The sequence below is a fragment of the Scomber scombrus genome, chromosome 3 (assembly GCF_963691925.1).
Source record: "Scomber scombrus chromosome 3, fScoSco1.1, whole genome shotgun sequence".
In the NCBI taxonomy this organism is placed as follows: Eukaryota; Metazoa; Chordata; class Actinopteri; order Scombriformes; family Scombridae; genus Scomber; species Scomber scombrus.
In genome coordinates, this window is record NC_084972.1 from 11478864 (window position 1) to 11497509 (window position 18646).

The following is an 18646-nucleotide window of genomic DNA, read 5'->3' on the forward strand; positions in this document are numbered from 1 at the left end:
TCAGACATGACAAAGCTCCCCCAGAGTCATAGCTCTCTTTGACTTTTTCAGCGATTCATACAGTTGAAGGCCAATCTCTCAATCCTTCACGATTAAGAATGGGAATGTCATCTTCCTGTGCCAGAGCCAGAATCCATTTTGAACAAAAATGAGAACAAGCACAGATGAGACTGACACAGCTATACAGGTTGTTGTAGTGCCATTTCAGCCTCTGTGTCCATTAACGACAATGTTGATGAGACATGAGTGTACTAGTGACTGGTTCGGGAAAAATAACCACCCCTACCAAACAGAAAATGGCTAAAATGAAGATGATGAATACATAATGAATGATGAAGTAAAAAAATGCTAATTCTGTCTGATTATCGGGAGTGACAGAACACACAACTGGTTGAGTGAGTCTCCCCATGAGTTGTAAAGTGATGTTTATGTGTTAAAATTATGTGGAGTTGGCCTTTAAGGAAATGTTATGCTTTTAAAAAAATGGCATAATTACACATATAAGTAGCACCACGATTCTAGGATACTTTATACTCTGAAAAGTGGTGTTGAGGAGGTTAATGTGTATAGCAGGTGCTCGCAGTCACTAAGATCTTAAATTGAAGCTGGTATTTTGATCATAGATGGGGGAAAAATCCCCACAGTGTTGTTGCTGTGCACAACATTAAAAGAAAATGTTTCCACCAAAGTTCTCGCCTTCATACAAGCAGAAAGAGTGAAAGCATGAGGGAGAGAGAGAGAGTGAGAGAGAGAGAGAGACAGCGAGAGACTGCATCTCTGGACAGTGCCTATTGATCGCCGCCCGGCACACATCACCACAACTTTCACAAATTGCTATTGAGAAGTGACCTGTAATGCAATTACTGGCCAATCCGGGGCCTTGGTTGCCATCAATTATTAAAAGCTGCCTGAGTCGTGGCCCGCTATCCTGCCTCAGCTGGTGCGTTGTGTCATTATCACATCTGCCGGCCACCAGCTCGCCAGCTGCTACAGTGGGGTCTGGAATATGATTTCCAAGCACCACTTCCCACTCTGTCGAACACATCAGATGATATGGCCAAACGAAGAAATTGAAATTGCTGTATTATATATTCCAGCGGCTACAGTGGAGGTGGTGAAGGTCACAGAATAAAATAGGTTTGGCACATTACCACTGAGCATGAGAATGGGATTTACAGAAGAATAAAACCTCTTTGTGAAAACTGTGGGGTTAGTTTGAGCTTTATAAGAACTTTTGTGAGTGGAAAAACACCATTAATATTGCAGCATGCCTTACCAATGGGTCCTAGTTTTAAAAACGTTCAGTGTTGTCAATGCCAGCAACAAATCAATGGCTACTGTTTTTACAGCTAACCTGCTTCTTCTTACTGTGTCCTGTATCATTCCCCATATGTTTCCACTTTGCTACACTGTTAGGTCTTTAGTAATCAGTTATAAATTCCTTGAGTAGTCTCTGCCATCAGGGTTATGATGAAAGAAGACAGAGAAAACAGCAATGCAAGCATTGCATGATAATTGCCCTTTGCTTTGAACTGACACAATAATTTTTCTTTTAGTTGTTCTCATTATAAAAGCCCTTGTTCAAACTGGGCCTGTGATTTTTTTTCTCTAGAGTCATTGTGAAATAATTTATTTGTTATCCAGCATGACACAAAAGTAGCATTTTACTTCTCACCACAGGAACAACATTGTATCTACAGTAAAAAAATGTACCTTTTAACATCAATTTCGACACAGTAGAACAGTTTTATTCTAAAAGTTTGGAAAGCAATTTTGGAAAACATGTGATACCTAATGTTAATTCCTTAAATAAAGTATATTAAAGGGACTTCTAGATCAATTATTTATGTTACTCTTAAGAAAAAAAAGGCTTATAGTCAACAATCTTCATTGATCTTTAATTTTACACCAATGCAAGCTCCATTCTTTGTAGATATCTCATTAAGATTGAACTTGTAACTAAAACTATAACTTAATCAGGCTAATATAGAGAAATGAAAGTATAGGCTGCATCACATGGTGGGTTTCATGCTACACGATAAAAGCTGCAAGAGCTCTGTAAAGCCTGAGGAACAAATGAAATCACTGAACATTTTTCTGTGGTGTCTCAAAGCCTCCGCCATGTCCTTCTCTGAGTGAGAAACATTGCACTAATGCACGACAAAAAGAGAAGGTAGACCATATGGACTATAATGTTCTCCAACGATCAATGAAACACCACTCTAATAGATAAATTATATTGTAGGTGTGACTGATTTATTGGGTTTTATTGTTTTCAGTTATCTGTTCTCTGTTCTTCAACATTTAATGTGCACGGTAAATTAACTGAACAGGCTACTATAAAGACATCAGACAACACTGCACTTACTGTTGTGGAAATACATGCTGTACTGCATGTGTGGGGGCTTAAGAGCACGAAATAGACAAGGAGATATAGCAGTGTGACATACAAAGTATTCAGGAAAAAAAATTCCTGAACTGGCAGGATATTTCAAAGCAGCTGGAGTCGGGAGAACTCAATCCAGCAGCAGCAGCAGGCGGTAAAACTATGACAATGCCAGAATGACTATCACAACCAGCTTAGGGAAATACCTAAGTCTATGAACTATACGCACGGCCAGAGCTGAAGCCGGGCGCACACTGGTTAGGATGCTATTAAAGATTTTCTTTTTTTGAGAAATAGCTTGTGCCGCAGCAGCCCCATGATTCTGTCTTCTCCTCAGTGCCGGTCATAGCACTGCTGGGTTTATATCAGTAAGGAAGTGCAGGGCTTTCTGGGTTTATGGAGCAACCCAAATCACGCCAGAATCGGACGGTTGATTTCTCAGCACTTGAACAATAATGTGGACACCAGTCAGGATTGTGTGTCAAGTTTTCTTAACAGTGAGAGCTTATCAACTGTGCCTGGAAATGAATGAAAGGTCTTTTTTTGTTACTTTCCATTCTGGTGAATACACAGAAGAATCCTAAAGTGCCAGATGTGACATTAACACTTGTAAATGTTCAGTGGAGCGGGCTGTTGAGGATGAAGACTCATTGGTGCGCTGTAAGGCTATGCTTTTATGGATCAATACGAACTCAAGGAAAGGACAAGTTGATTTCAGACTGTGACAATAGCTTGAGCCAGCAATAGATTGAGAAGTTGAAAAGAGCTATGGCACCTCTAAAATTTCTGAAGTGGGGACAAGCTTTTAGAGAGACTACAAAAACATTTGGATCACCCAATAATGGCACTTACCAGAGGTGTTTTGAATTGCTCAGACAGTTCAATCCATTCCTTTAGAGAGAGTATCATACTTTTCAGTACTGCTGGCTTAGGACTCTGACTTACTGTATCTGTCAGCCACGATTTGTGGAAAATTCAATAAAAGAGGGGAATAAAGGTTATTTGAAATGATCATAAATGTTAATATGGAAAAGTATTTATCTGTACAACATGTCCCAGTGGAAAGTGATAATGGGGAATTTAGCTAAATTCTTATTTTAAAATATTGACATTAGGGATTCCCAGCCAGTACTCAAAACTTTGCTCTCTAGATGAGATTAAAATTAAATAAAGTCTCTTCTGGGTCCCTACTATGACATTGCATGCACTGCAATATGGCTTGGTTAAAGGTGTGTAATTTCACATATGGATCATCAATCTATTGGCCTAGCGGGTAGCATGCACCACTTCTGAAATTAGTTGGATTACTGGACTAAAGTGAACTGTTGCCTCCAGACAGATGATTTTTTGTCATTTGTACAATCTGCTCAAACTCCACTTGGCAATGGGAGGTTGTAACATCAGGCCTAGAGCCCAATGATAAGGGAAGCATTCAGACTTTATATGACAAAAGATGGTGTGTAGGCAGCTTGTAATGATCCTTGTTACTATTATGGTACCATTCATGTGTCACTCCTTAAAGGTTTTTAACCAAAACCACACCATATGGACAAAAGTGTGTGGACATCACACCCATGGCAGATTGTCAAACAACATCAAACAACACACAGCATTTCTGTAAAAAAAAAAAAAAAAAAGGTCCCTTGAAACGATTCTGTTTTGAATGTTCTCATCTTTACTTATGACTTCATTAATTGCAGTGTGTCGTTTTCAAAAAGTAACAAAGATTGGTGTAGACAGCCTCACCCATTCCAACGTCAGAAAAATGTAAAGAGTGGGAGGTTCAGATGCGGTTCTACCATGATTGCTGTTCAACCATCAGACAGGCACTTTGGTTAGAAGATAGTGACAGCTTAAACTCATATGGGCTGTGCACAATATGATGCAGGAAACAAATCAATCAATCAATCAATATATCAAACCAAAGCCATGGACATAATATCCTGCTATAAGAGCCTCCACTCCTCATGGAAGGCGTTCCACAAGATTTTGGAACCTGGCTGCAAGAATTTACTCTTATTCAGCCACAAGAGCACTGGTGAACTCGACCAATGTTTTTAGGCAATAAGGCCTGGCTCCTAGTCTATGTTTAAACCCATATTGGATGGGGTTGACTAGTCAACTTCTCTCACACCAAACTGTGGAAGCAATTCATTTATGGACCTGGTCTATGCACAGGGTCATTGTGATGTTGAAACAGGAAAGCGCCTCAAACTGTTGCCCCAAAGTGGGACACATTCTATTCTTAAAAGTACCAAACCCAAATCGGTGGCCTGGGGGCCAGGTTTAGCCTAAAATAACCAAACGTCTGGCCCACACCAACCCATTGGTCTTTACATGAACGCACCTGTCATAACATATGAAATAAAGTGCACAACATATGAAAAAAGCGCACAATGTTCTACTTTATTTTGACCTCATCCCACACTGTACACTTGACCTACTGTACCACCGACTGTGCACTCTTTATGGTCCTTGACTAAACAGTGTCACTAACCACCTAAGCCGCCTGTCATCTAAGTGAATTTGTACCAATAAGTCACAGATAAGAACAACTGTCCTAAACCAAGAACAATATGGCCTGTATGAAAAAGCAAAAAGTCGACCAGGAAAACTGTCAGTTCAAGTCTGACTGGACTGATCAGTTTAGTTTTATTTTTACAGGATCATGTCAATTCTAAACCGATGTGATATGCATGCAGACTGTAGCTATCTGCAAAGCAGATGATCTAAAGTGGCACTTCAACACTCTGCATGCTGCCAGTTTTAATGCCAGCTACCCTAAGCATTGCTGTAACAGAATATAGAACCTGACATCGGAAGGGTCACCTCATCATGTCACCCTCTCTTCTCTCACTGATTGATGAGTGAACATCCATTTATTTTTGTTGTTTTGTCCATCTTATTGTGGTATAATAATAATTACAAGAACAATAATACTAATAATTTCATTTGTTCAGCCCTTTTCATCCTTCAAATGTTACAGAGCTGAATTAAAAAGAAGAAATAGATAAAATGAGAGAACAGAAACAATGTAAAAGGCAGCACTACTACAACAACAGCAAACTAGTTGGTCACATTTAATACAACAATTGATAATATAAAAAGAAATTAAAATAGTACAAAAATAAAAGCAAATTATATTATTTTCAAGAAAATCAAATAATACTGTGTGGTATTTATAACCTGGTATTATACAGTAAGCACACATTTTAAAGGTGTCAAACTAATAATAATGTGTTGTTGTGTTATTGTGTTATTTAACCTAATTTATTTTTTAAAATGACAAACTGAAAATCTCTCTCTGTCTGTTCCTGTTTGTCTTCCTGTCTCTCTCAGTGTGTGTGTTTGTCTGTGTGTGTGTGTGTGTGTGTGTGTGTGTGTGTGTGTGTGTGTGTGTGTGTGTGTGTGTGTGTGTGTGCGCGTGTGTGCATGTAAATAATTAAATGCTGGTTATGGACTTATTTTGTTTCAAGAGTGCATTTTATTTCTTCTGTGACTATCAACACAGGCTTTGGGACTCCCAGGTCTAAATTATTACTGCCAACATCACCACCACACCACCGCCACTACTACTACTACTACTACTACTACTTCTACTACTTCTACTACGACCAATGGTGATAACAATAAAAACCTGCTTGGATGTTGTGGTCCTTGGCTTGGCATGCATGACACAGTTTGAGCCTTGAGGGAAACTAATTGGGAAACCCTGCACTGAAGTATCATATTAGCATTAAACACAACTAAGTGTCTTATAGAAGAAAAACCCCATACCAAAAGTAAACAAGTATGTGGACAGGGGCGCATGTTGTATGTGATCTAACAAAGTATATGCCTCTTTAAGCTGTGAAAAAAAATAACAGAAGAACATGAATGAACTATGATGAGATTATCACCAAACAATGGAACTTTACTCTGAATTTATTACAAACATTAATTTCAGAAAGCCTTTCTTCCTTTGTACTGTATGTTGGGGAGACTCATTTGAATTTTTATTGCAGGCTTATGACCTGCCAGATTCAGGCTGTGCACTGCCTCACTTAAAAGCTTTGCTCCGGTTTGGACACTAGATGCTGTTTGTTTTTCTGTTACAATGACTCCTGGCAGTACCTGCTGACTTGCTGGTCTTTTTATTGTAAGGTGAAATAAGTTGCTCATTAGGTCTATGAGTTCACAATAAACTGTTTGTGTATAAGTATACAACTGTATATGCCTGTTGATGCAGCATGCTGGTGCAAATATTGCTGTAAAGCCTGAGAGAAAAAAGTAATCACTGAATGAACACGTTTCTGTGGTGTCTCAAAGAATCCACCATGTCCTTCACTGAGTGACAAACATCACACTAATGCACGACAAAAAGAAAAGGTATACTGCACTATAACAATCAGTAAAACACCACTCTAATAGATAAATTATATTGCAGGTATGACTGATTTATTGGGTTTTACTGTTTTCAGTTATCTGTTCTCTGCTCTTCAACATTTAATGTGCACGGTAAATTAACTGAACAGGCTACTATAAAGACATCAGACAACACTGCACTTACTGTTGTGGAAATACATGCTGTACTGCATGTGTGGGGGCTTAAGAGCACGAAATAGACAAGGAGATATAGCAGTGTGACACACAAGTATTCAGGGGAAAAAAATCCCTGAACTGGCAGGATATTTCAAAGCAGCTGGAGTCGGGAGAACTCAATCCAGCAGCAGCAGCAGGCGGTAAAACTATGACAATGCCAGAATGACTATCACAACCAGCTTAGGGAAATACCTAAGTCTATGAACTATACGCACGGCCAGAGCTGAAGCCGGGCGCACACTGGTTAGGATGCTATTAAAGATTTTCTTTTTTTGAGAAATAGCTTGTGCCGCAGCAGCTCCATGATTCTGTCCTCTCTTCAGTGCCGGTCATAGCACTGCTGGGTTTATATCAGTAAGGAAGTGCAGGGCTTTTTGGGTTTATGGAGCAACCCAAATCACGCCAGAATCGGACGGTTGATTTCTCAGCACTTGAACAATAATTTGGACACCAGTCAGGAGTTTCTGTCAAGTTTTCTTAACAGTGAGAGCTTATCAACTGTGCCTGGAAATGAATGAAAGGACTTTTTGTTACTTTCCATTCTGGTGAATACACAGAAGAATCCTAAAGTGCCAGATGTGACATTAACACTTGTAAATGTTCAGTGGAGCGGGCTGTTGAGGATGAAGACTCATTGGTGCGCTGTAAGGCTATGCTTTTATGGATCAATACGAACTCAAGGAAAGGACAAGTTGATTTCAGACTGTGACAACAGCTTGAGCCAGCAATAGATTGAGAAGTTGAAAAGAGCTATGGCACCTCTAAAATTTCTGAAGTGGGGACAAGCTTTTAGAGAGACTACAAAAACATTTGGATCACTAAATAATGGCACTTACCAGAGGTGTTTTGAATTGCTCAGACAGTTCAATCCATTTCTTTAGACAGTATATTAAAGAGGAGACTATGGGTTATTTGAAATTATCATAAGCATTAATGCTGAAAGTATTCATCCGTGGAACAGACACAGTACACATGTCCCAATGGAGAGGGATAATGGGGACTTTTGCTAGAGTAAAGAGAAAAGCATTTTGCTTTTGCTGGAAATGTTGCTCATATCACTCCAGCGTTCTGTCAATGACTGTGGATTCATTAATTGGAGCGCGTTATGTGGCAAATGGTTTTCTTTTGGATAAGGGTGATTAGGATAGTTGATGAGGTGATGGCTTGGGGAGAGAGAGGGGGTGTTTTAGCTCCAGGGCCTGCGGCATTATTCATGTGGACGTGCAGCTATGGCTCCTGCACACTGCACCACTAATCTAAATCTACAAGAAGGAGTGAACTACTGTACTCGTGCACGCTTAGGGTAAACAAATCATAACTGAGCACCACCGAAACCCCTCTCCAACCCCTTCACCCACTTTACCTGGGGAGCCTGGCAGTTATCGACCAATGAGGGCGACTTATTGAGAAAAAGCTGCCATGAAACTAGGTCGCAGGAGCCAATCAATGCCATGGATTTCTTGCCCTGGCATTATCTCAACTGAGAGAAGGTGGCGGGGGGGGGGGGGCTTTAAAAAAAGAAACAGACACAAATCAGCTGGTATGGAGGCACCTCGACTATACCTCTCCTCCCACTCACTCCATCCACCCACTCTCTCCAACTTGCCTTCATCAACCCCTTCCTCTTTCCTCTCTCCTGCTATTCATTTGCTTTCCTGTCTTCTCTGTTGTTTGTTTGCCCCTGGGCTGAAAACTCTGTGTGTATGTGTGCTCCATTGTGCGTGTGTGTGTGTGTGTGTGTGTGTGTGTGTGTGTGTGTGTGTGTGAGAAAGCGCTCTGAAATGACGCATTGATTCACAGTGTTCTATATTTTCTCATCTGGCTCACTATTACAGTGTGAGTCAATCGACGCTGTATTTCTCTCTCTCACTCCCTCTCTCTTTTACTTTCTCCTCATTTCTTTCCATCTACCTCTCTTTCTATGAGTATCAGAGTATCATGTTGTTGAATGAAAGTGTTTACGAGGAGTGTTGTATTCCTGTTACAAGAGAAGAGAAGGTTTGGAGTGTGAGTGCATGTGTTGTGGGTATCAGCAGTATGTTTTATACCTGTGCATGCCTCAGTGTGCGTGTTTATGAATTATTTTCTAGCTTGAAACATGTTGCCTACACAAGTATTCATGAATGCACGCTCCTATTGTGCATTGTGTGGGGGCATATGGAAGTGTGAGACCTATACTGTATGTATCTGACAGTGTGTTTGAGTTGATGCCAGTTTTGTTTTATTTTAGATTTTTTGTTTTTGCATGTGTGAGTATTTATGTGTGAGGGAGATTTTGCTAGTGGGTATTTGTACCCTGTGGCTCGTACACACACTGGACTTGCTCTAGCTCTGCAACTCCACCCTGTGACCCACACAAACACACACACGCACACGCACACACACACACACACGTGCATGCACAAAAACACATCCTCCCACTCGTGAGGACGTTTGCCAAAATCAATAGAGGCTTTTTAATGCCTCTTGCTGTAGTATGAGTCTGAAACTGGAGTGCAGGATCACAAATATGGCAGCAAGGGCCCACCGTTTGGGACGCGCCCAATTTTTGGCCTGTCTCTTGCCACTCGTATCTCCAATACCTCTTCCATTTATCTGCTAATAGCCGTGTTCCAAAAATAAGTAAACACAACAATTTCTGTGCTAATAACTTGTATTACCTTACTTTTTCCCAGAATTGTATTTATTCGTGTTCCAGGCATAGGCAAAGACAGACACCTAAAATACCTACTCTCCTTCAAAGCCACATTTCTTGTATAGTTTAATGTCTTTTTCAGGTTTGCCATAAAATGCTGCTGTTGGTTGAAAACTGCACTCATGTCCTTCAGTATTTTATTCATGCTGTAGATGAAAAGAAGCTGTCCAAATCCTTTACAAAGATTACTACCACAACCCATCCACACTGACACTACTTTCTGCAGATCAGATCATGTAGGCAGAACATACAGTATGATACTGGTTATATTTTCTTAGAGCAGAGCTTTCCTGCTGTCACATTGCTTTTAAAATTCAAATGCAGGCTAAATGTATCTGAAATATGCAGTATGCCAATGTTTTACATTGGAAAAAATAAGCTGAAATATAGTTGATATCTGATCTGATTGGCAGAGACTATTGAGGAACTTGGATTGGGATGAATGTCTCAAATGCCCTAAAACAGTAACACTGTTCAGTGTCAGTAGAGTTGCTTTAATTACGTTAGCAGAAAATGTCCCATCTGCATAATCCTGTGTACCTGTAGTTTCTGGCAATATAATGGGATGAGGGATGGGGAAACAATGTATCATCTATCAGGAGCAGTTCAATGTCAGTGTCAGTGTTTTTGCTTGCCACTTGTTTACCCAAAGTCTCTCCTGGCACTGCACCCGCTCAGTTGCACACACATGCACGCACGCACAAACGCACGCACACACACACACACACACACACACACACACACACACACACACACACACACACACACACACACACACACACACACACACACACACACACACACACACACACACACATAAACACAAGGCAGCCCTTAGTACCTTGTCTGAGCTACACCAACAGCCTACAGCCATGCTTACAGGGCATTTCCACTAGGAAGCCAAATCCCCTCTTCTCTTGGCTCACCTGGCAGCGAAAGAAAAAAGATGGCAGAAAACATTTTAAATGTAAGGGTTGGGGAGCAACTTTTGACGATAAAAAGCGCATCAGGACGCAAAGTGAAGGGGAAAGAGGCTTTAAGGGGGAAAAAAAAGGGATTTCATTTGCAGGGGTTTGGTTGTGTTGGCCTGTGAGTGGGGGATTGATAGAGGATGGAAGGAGGCAGAGAAGAGGCTAGGTGAAAAAAACCCGACGGGTGTAGTCGTGCGCCATAAAACGTCCCACTGCCTTTCCCAGGGCCAAGTCCTCGCTCTATTTCTAATGAACTCATTTATTCTGTTTTGCAGGCTTTACCTCCACCAGCAACAAAAGACAGTCTCCTGGTCTGCCTCTCTGAATGCTCTGTTTCAGGGTTTGTTGAGCATCTAGGTCTGTCCTGTGGCATTACCTTTGTTTACTTAATGCTAAACATCGATCAAATGCAAAACCTGAGACTGTCCTCTGCTGGCAAAGGCAATGCTAATTAGCATTTCCTTCTAAAACAATGTTGATTGCAAGTGACTGATTAAATTTATTTGCTGTTGATGCATTACTATGTAGTGTGTGAAGTTAAATACAGGCTCTTTTAAAGATGTGAAGACAGAATCCTTAAAAAAGGTTGTTATTGTGCCCATATATTCTGGTCCAACAAAGGCAAAAACATCAATCGCAGCACATTTTGTGTGAACACAAAATCGCATTCTGGTTTTGGCCAAATATTTAATCTCTCCTCCTCTCTCTCTGTGTGTCTCTGTCTCTCCCTCCCTCTGTCTTTCTGAATAATATGCCACTGGGAAGTGAAAAAAACTGAGAGCACGGATCCCCACTCCTCCGCTCTTCTCGGCTGCACGTCTGTGATGTCATAATCACTCACATCAAAGGCTATGCGCTCAACACGGCGACTGTCAGCTTCCCTGGAGGCGTCATTAAAAACGAACAGAGCAAACCGAGCCAGGCCTGACAGAGACGCATCAAAACTTCCGAACGCGCACATATGCACACATGCACACATGCCGGAGCGTGCTTGCACATAAATGTGGCTCACGCGTGTGCGAGTACACATACACAAACAAGCATGGATGCATGTGCTGTCAGGTGCATGCACACTAAAGCACATACTAACTGAAATACATTAAATAGGCATTTTCACTCATACACAAATAAGTAACCATAAAATCATGTATACCCTAAAGAAAATGCACACACTGTCTATAATCCCTCATACACACATACACATGCTAACAATTGAATAGCTACTTCTTTTCTCTTTGACAGTGTCAAAAATCTCTTGTTCTATCATGCATGAATAAGAGCTGAGCATTAAAACAAGACACGCGTTGCTTCCAGCTGCATCGTACATGTGAGTGGTAACATCCACAGCATGTGAACATCTGTTGTGAAGATGTGCTGTCGTGATGTACATTCATGATGCACCCTCATGGTGTTGCCAGTCCGGGACCTTAATGCAGAGCGTGTACATAAATGTACAAATAGCCTACATCCACTCGCCCACCAGCTTTTCATCCCTTTCTGTCTATCTCTTACACACATACACACATACACACACACACACACACACACACACACACACACACACACACACACACACACACACACACACACACACATACAAAGGCACACACTCATTTACACAAACTGGAGGAAGGACTATAAATAGTATGCCTATGATGCGATGCTGTGTGTGGTTTTTCCCTATGGGTTTGTGTGTATGTGACTGTCAAAGTGAAGAGAGAGGGAAGCAGTGGAAGGGGGGAGAGCGGCGGAGGAAGAAGACGGATATTTAAGAGAAAGCTGGGCTGTATTCATGTCTGGTGTACAGCCAGTGATAAACAGTACATGACAAGCATGCTGAAGACGGTGAGTCCCCTTTGATTTTAAATAAATATAAGACATTATATGTAAGATGTTTATGTATGATTTTGCTGCTGGGCCAACATGGCCGTTCGTCATGTATGTCTTACCCCTGGCAGGGTCTTCTGCTCGTGCAGTGCATTCTGGGCTTTCAGGGCCGACTCTCTGGCACAGTAGGTGAGGAAGGCACAGCCTGAAATACAGCAACACAGAGAAAGAGAGAAAGTTAATTATGTTATGTGAACTGGGGACAGAGAAGGAGAGACAGCCACGGGAGGGGGCTGCACCAATCATCAGCGAATAGCCAAAAGCAACACGTACACACACATGCATGCGTGCGTACACACACAAAATAAGCCTGCAGCCATAGCTCTAAAACTGTATGTATCTGTCTACATGGCCGCGTTGGGAATTCGTCTGTGTTTGTGTGTGTGCCTGTGCGTGTTTGTGCACAACATACATCATTTCAGTGACTGAACAAACTGAACATTCCTGTGTACACAAACGCAATCCAATATGCATGCAAAAAAGAAATTAAAGGCATAACCAACAATTACAGTTTTGGAGATTCAAAGATTTGTGCATTCTGTTGCACAAGAGCCCGCAAAACACATAAAATCAGACTGAGTTTTCTCCCCAGCAGTATGAAATAGCAGTTATCCATTCGTCCATCGCAGTCTTCTGGCTGCTGTGACAGGGATAGACATTTCCCTGACAGCTTCTCTCTCTCTTTCTCTCTCTCTCTCTCTCTCTATCTCTCTCTCTCTCTCTCTCTCTCTCTCTCTCTCTCTCTCTCTCTCTCTCTCTCTCACACCCCCTCCCCACCCACCTCTCCCTCCACCCTTCATTTCTCCGTCTCTCTGCTCCATATGTTCCAAGACTACCCACAATCCTCGGTTTTGTTAGCACCTGGGCTGACATGTGGGGGTGGAAGGAAGATGGAGACGCAGGAGGCAAGGCAGAAGAAGAAGCCGTGGGGAACGTGTAAGCCGTTCCCTCGCCACCCCCTGTTGACAGTGAGGCGCACGCCACTGTCAGAGAGCTGACAAACTGTCAATCTCCAGATCAAGGCAAATGATTCATGTGTTTGACAGTTTAATAAAACACTTACAAAGACAATTGCACAGTAGGCTGCAGTGACAAGATTCAATTTGAGACAAGTATTCCTCATATTGTTATGTGCAGGTGTTTTGCTTGTTTGCTCTGGAATTTTTTTTAGCTAAATACAAAATAAACATTTAAATGGAATTCAGTTAAATCCAGCGAAAGAAAAAAAAAAAAAACATCCACAAGGGAGAATTAGTCTGTTGGCTTACACAATGATAAGAATACTAGCAGACATTTGAAGCGTTTGAAAAATATCGTTCTTTTAGGGAACAATGAGGTAGACATGAGCATTAGCAGCAGGAAAAAACGCTGCCATGCAACGAATACAAGCACAAAGAAGGACAGTTTGTTCTGGGAACATCAAGGACTGAGTATTAGACGATTATCACAGACCCCTCCCCCAAAAAAACACAAACACAGTGCAGTTTAAAGAAGAAAAAAAAACCCCTCCTGTTATAGCTCTTCCCAGTTGTGCTTTTCTTTGTTCTTTTTGCATACTGGGGGCTATTTATCGTCGAGGCCAGCACCATGTACTGTATGTAGAAGCAGCATGCCTCTCGACTCTGCGTCTTTAACCCCGGGTCGTCCTGATGGCGGGACACTGGGGAGCTCCGCCTGTTGGTGTTTTTAATTAACAGGCCTCTCTCTCATTAGGGGGAGTGGGAGCTGGCCGCTGACAGCTTGGCTACCTCCTCATCCTCTCCGGGCCTGTCGTGTTAACGCTACATGCCGGCGCCCTCCCACAGGAAACACACGCACGAGCCTCTGATTCACACGCCTGACACTCAATTGCATGTTTGGAGCGCGGGCACCCACCGTGTCCAGTAAATATATAGGGGTGGAAAGGTGTTGAGATCCAGGAATACCACAATGTAAAAACAATCCATTACCAAAATAAGGTTGTGAATTTTGAATTAATTGATGCTGAATATAATTCATTTTAAAGTCACTTTAGCTGACAGATATTTGTAGTAGAGTAAAAAAAAATGCTCCTCTTTAATGCACTGATGTTTAAGTATGAAGTAGCACACTGAAAGTACGAGTACCTCAAAATGTATTTATGTTCAACCCCTGACTACATTCACATACATACAAAGGAAGCAAGCTCACACTCACACATAGATGCTAACATGGTCACACACACACACACACACACACACACACACACACACACACACACACACACACACACACACACACACACACACACACACACACACACACACACACACACACACACACACACACACACACACACACACATACATGAAAAGTGACAGTCAACAAACATTCAATTTATCATCATTGTCACAAGTCAGATGCTGGCAGCGGCTCTAGTATCTTACTAAGACCCATATTGGCCCAGGAGAGAGAGATAAGCTGTTTGTTTCTGCTGTCAATGCTGCCAATTTGGTTTCCCATCACTTCAAATTCAAATCAACAGCAGCGCAGAGGGGATCTGAGAGAATGTGTGTGTGAGAGGAGAGGAGAGCAGAAAGAGAAGGGGGGTGTGGGAGGAGAATGGGGGTGGTTGGAGAAAGAAAGAGAGAGATGAGGGAAAGGAGGAAGAAGGGCAAGGGAGCAAAAAGAAAGGGGGGGGGCAGCAGAGAAGAAAAGCAGAACAGCAACGGATGCTCGGCAGGAGAGGGAGAGGTAGAGAGAGAGAGAGTAGATAAGATCACCTAGCTTCTGTGAACACCATCCCCCTGTGTCCTACACTCGTTTCTTATCTCAACTGCTGCAGACACCCTAAAGGGACACACACCCGCCGAGAGGGAGAGAAACTGAAAAAGGGAGATCGAGAAAGAGAGAGAGAAAGAGAGAAGGAGAGAGAGAGAGAGGAATGTGGGGAAGGTAAAGAGAGAGGATGAAAGAAAGCAACAAGGGAATAGTGAATACGAATACTTATTGGTGGGGAAAGAAAAAAAGACACGAGCTTCAGTGGTGAAATCCACCAACTGTCACCAGGCCTCATTTAAACGACAGCTGTGTCGGACCACATAGAGCTTTGACCTTGTTAACGATGGGAGACCTTGACTTGATGAGCTGTCTTTGTTGGACACGGTTCCCCAACAACTTGATGGTTTGGGAATATCTGTATCTTTCATCTCTCTATATCTTGAATCATTTAAATGATGTCCTTTTTTATTATTTATCTCATCTTATTTAATTTGGAATATATTTGAAAATTTGATTTCTTCATGTATTATTTTGCCTGGTTTCCGACTACTTGACTAACAGCTAAATTTCAATTAAGTAGTATTTTGGATATGTGGACAGACTTTTCTTCACCTAAAACAGCCACTTTTAACAATATTTATTCCCACCATGTTTAATTTGTGGGTAATTACTTCAGGTCATTAAAACCTCCAAATTCCCAGAAACAATACAGAGAACATGACCTTTGTGACCTAGTTACGGCTTTGAATGGGGACCCACCAATCTTTAAATTCTCCTTTGAAACTAATTATGATTGTACTAAAAGTAAAATGAATACCAATGCATTCCTGAATTAGTGCTTTGCGGTATCACCGGACACATGAATTACTTTTTTTTACCAGCGTGCATTGCCTGACGCCACCCAAGACTAGAAAGCTAGGGGACAATGTTATTGCATAGAATTCTCTAATTATCTTGTGCCTATTAAGTCAGGGATTGTAAAAGGCTGACATAAAATGTTCCCTCCTCTCACTCTATTCTTTTATTCCCAGCCACAGACGGGGAGAAACTCCCAGTGATCATTTAAATATTTCAGAACATCTTGGTAAGAGCCTAAAAAGCGTCAATAGCATTAAAAAGCTTTATCCACGGCGCAGCTGAAACTCCACGCTGCATAGCCCTGGAACTCTGCCTCGAAAAACTTTGGCACAAAACTTTGTTTGAGGCTGTGCAATTTCAGTCAGTCAATAGAAATCTCCACGTCTCCCCTACCTCAGTTCTGTTAGCACTTATCTCCGCCTGAGAGAGTTGACCAAGGACAGCCTTTGCTCAATAAACAGAAGAATGTTTTTTTCCCTCCTTTTTAAAAGATTGACCTTAAGACAAGAACATTCTGACTGGATTTTTGTGAGTGCTAAGGCTTAGATAACACTCTTCAATTCATTCCTGAAATGGGTCAAAGTAAAGATGAAAATTCTTGACTTATTGTGTTCAGAGAAATAGCGTATAAAGCCTTGGTCTTTTAGTCATTCGGTGAAAACGAGTAGCAATGAGTGCAAAAGAGGAATACCAATAAGTGTTGTATTAAGAGAGATTCTGATTCAAGAATGATACAGTTGCCCTTGTACTGCTGTATCCGAGACACTCAAGATGAACCGTGGGATTGTTACTATTCAGTTCACTTCTGGTTGAAAACGCCAAAAGATTAATACAGAAAAGAGGATGATTGCATTGCAGAAAAGTCTACTTTAATAAAATATACGCTCATTTTGAAATTATGATCTCTATGTGTATATGTCTACATCTTGAAAAAATAATTTAAAAAAAGACATGCACAGCCCAACACCCAGCTGGATGGGTGCTGGATCAAAAGCAAAAGCAGTCAGAGGAAGAGCCTTGTGCATCACGCAGCAGAAACTAAAAGTCCTGTAAACGGGAGCAATTTGGTGTGCAGATCTCTCTCTCTCTTTCAACTACATCTACATCTTAAACACCTCTAACCACCTTACTGACTGTGCAATAAGTGTCCTTAAAGTGCTAATACTTTGATATATTGAACAGTTTTGGATTAATAAAGATTGCAGACTGGTTAAATATCTCCCTACTGAATCTGATATCAAAGTGAAGACCCTGCGATTTTGGTTCTGTGAGGAAAAGTAATTCAATAAAGTGAGCAGCAGTTGCTCATATCCCCTTCACCTTTGCTGACCTTTCAGATCATTACTCACAATGGAAAAAAGAGACAGAGGATAGAGGCTATTTTAGGGGACACAGCCAAGGTCTCCAGGAACACTCATACTTTCTCCCGGTGTCATCTTAAAATCTTTAATTGGCAGCTGTAAACCCTGATTAAATAAAAAAGCACTTTGAATCCCACTATATGAGCTCAGGGAATGGCACTGTACTCTGTGGGAACAGGGACAGAAAAAGAAAGAAAAAAAGAAAAGAAACTTCAATTACTGTTCAGAAACCACATCAAGCATGTTTTTTTTCATTGTGTAAAACAGGCCTTAAAAATTCAGGAGCTGTTTCGGGGACTAATGAATGCTGGTCTTGAGTATGATATTATTTCAGCAGAGTGAGGCAGAACTAAGGGGCAGTATAATGAAAGAGGAGGTGAATCCATTTATAATAGAGTCTAATAGCAGTCCCAGCTCTCCTATAAGCGACTATATGCAAATACCTTAGACCTCTCTTCAGGGGAACAAGAAAACCCTGTAATATAGAAAGATGCATTGAGAAAGCCACTGAGGGAGCTGGACAGAAAGACAAAACTGTGGAAAAGTTAATCACCAGGTGCTGGATGAAACTCAAAGGGACAGCACAGCTACTGTGTATCTGCTGCAGTGTTTTCTCATTCTTAAAAGTGCAGGACAGCAATTGAGAGAAATATTGGCTCTAGTTGTACTTCAATTACTATCTAAGATGAGGATATGAATATTGTTAAATAAAAGTTATTATACTGTATCCTGGGAATCCTGAATACTGAGTTCCGACTGGGAGGTGTCATATAGACTTTAATAACTGTGCATTTCCTGCAAAACTGTTGCACTGTTATCATGCAAAATAAATGCACTCTGAGGGTTTGAATGTTACATTTCAGCAACACAATGAAAAAGAACCTGAACAAATTGTTTATAAGTTGCCCAATAATGCCAAGTGAGGGAATAAAATCACTTGATTTATAAATAGGTTTGTTAATCAGGGATTACACAATACTTATTGAAGGGTAATAACTCAACAACTGCTACCTGTACTTCAGATGCCTTTATCAGAGACACAGAAAGTGGTATATATGGGTAATTAAAAACAAAACCCCCCTAAAAAAATTGTTATTGTTGTTGGATGTTGGTAACCTCCTTATTAAAATGCGCACACTAATCCAGAGATTACAAGTATCAGTAGCAA

At 41.2% G+C, this 18646-nt stretch overlaps 1 protein-coding gene across 6 annotated transcripts in view; it reads right to left on the reverse strand.

Annotated features, from left to right (window-relative positions):
- Window positions 1–18646, reverse strand: part of celf4 (CUGBP, Elav-like family member 4) — an 88951-nt gene that overhangs the window by 54504 nt on the left and 15801 nt on the right. For all 6 annotated transcript variants that reach the window (XM_062416560.1, XM_062416563.1, XM_062416562.1 and 3 more), the window contains exon 2: window positions 12583–12665. In XM_062416560.1, the coding sequence (XP_062272544.1) occupies window positions 12583–12665 (83 nt within the window). The remainder of the gene's footprint in view (window positions 1–12582; window positions 12666–18646) is intronic.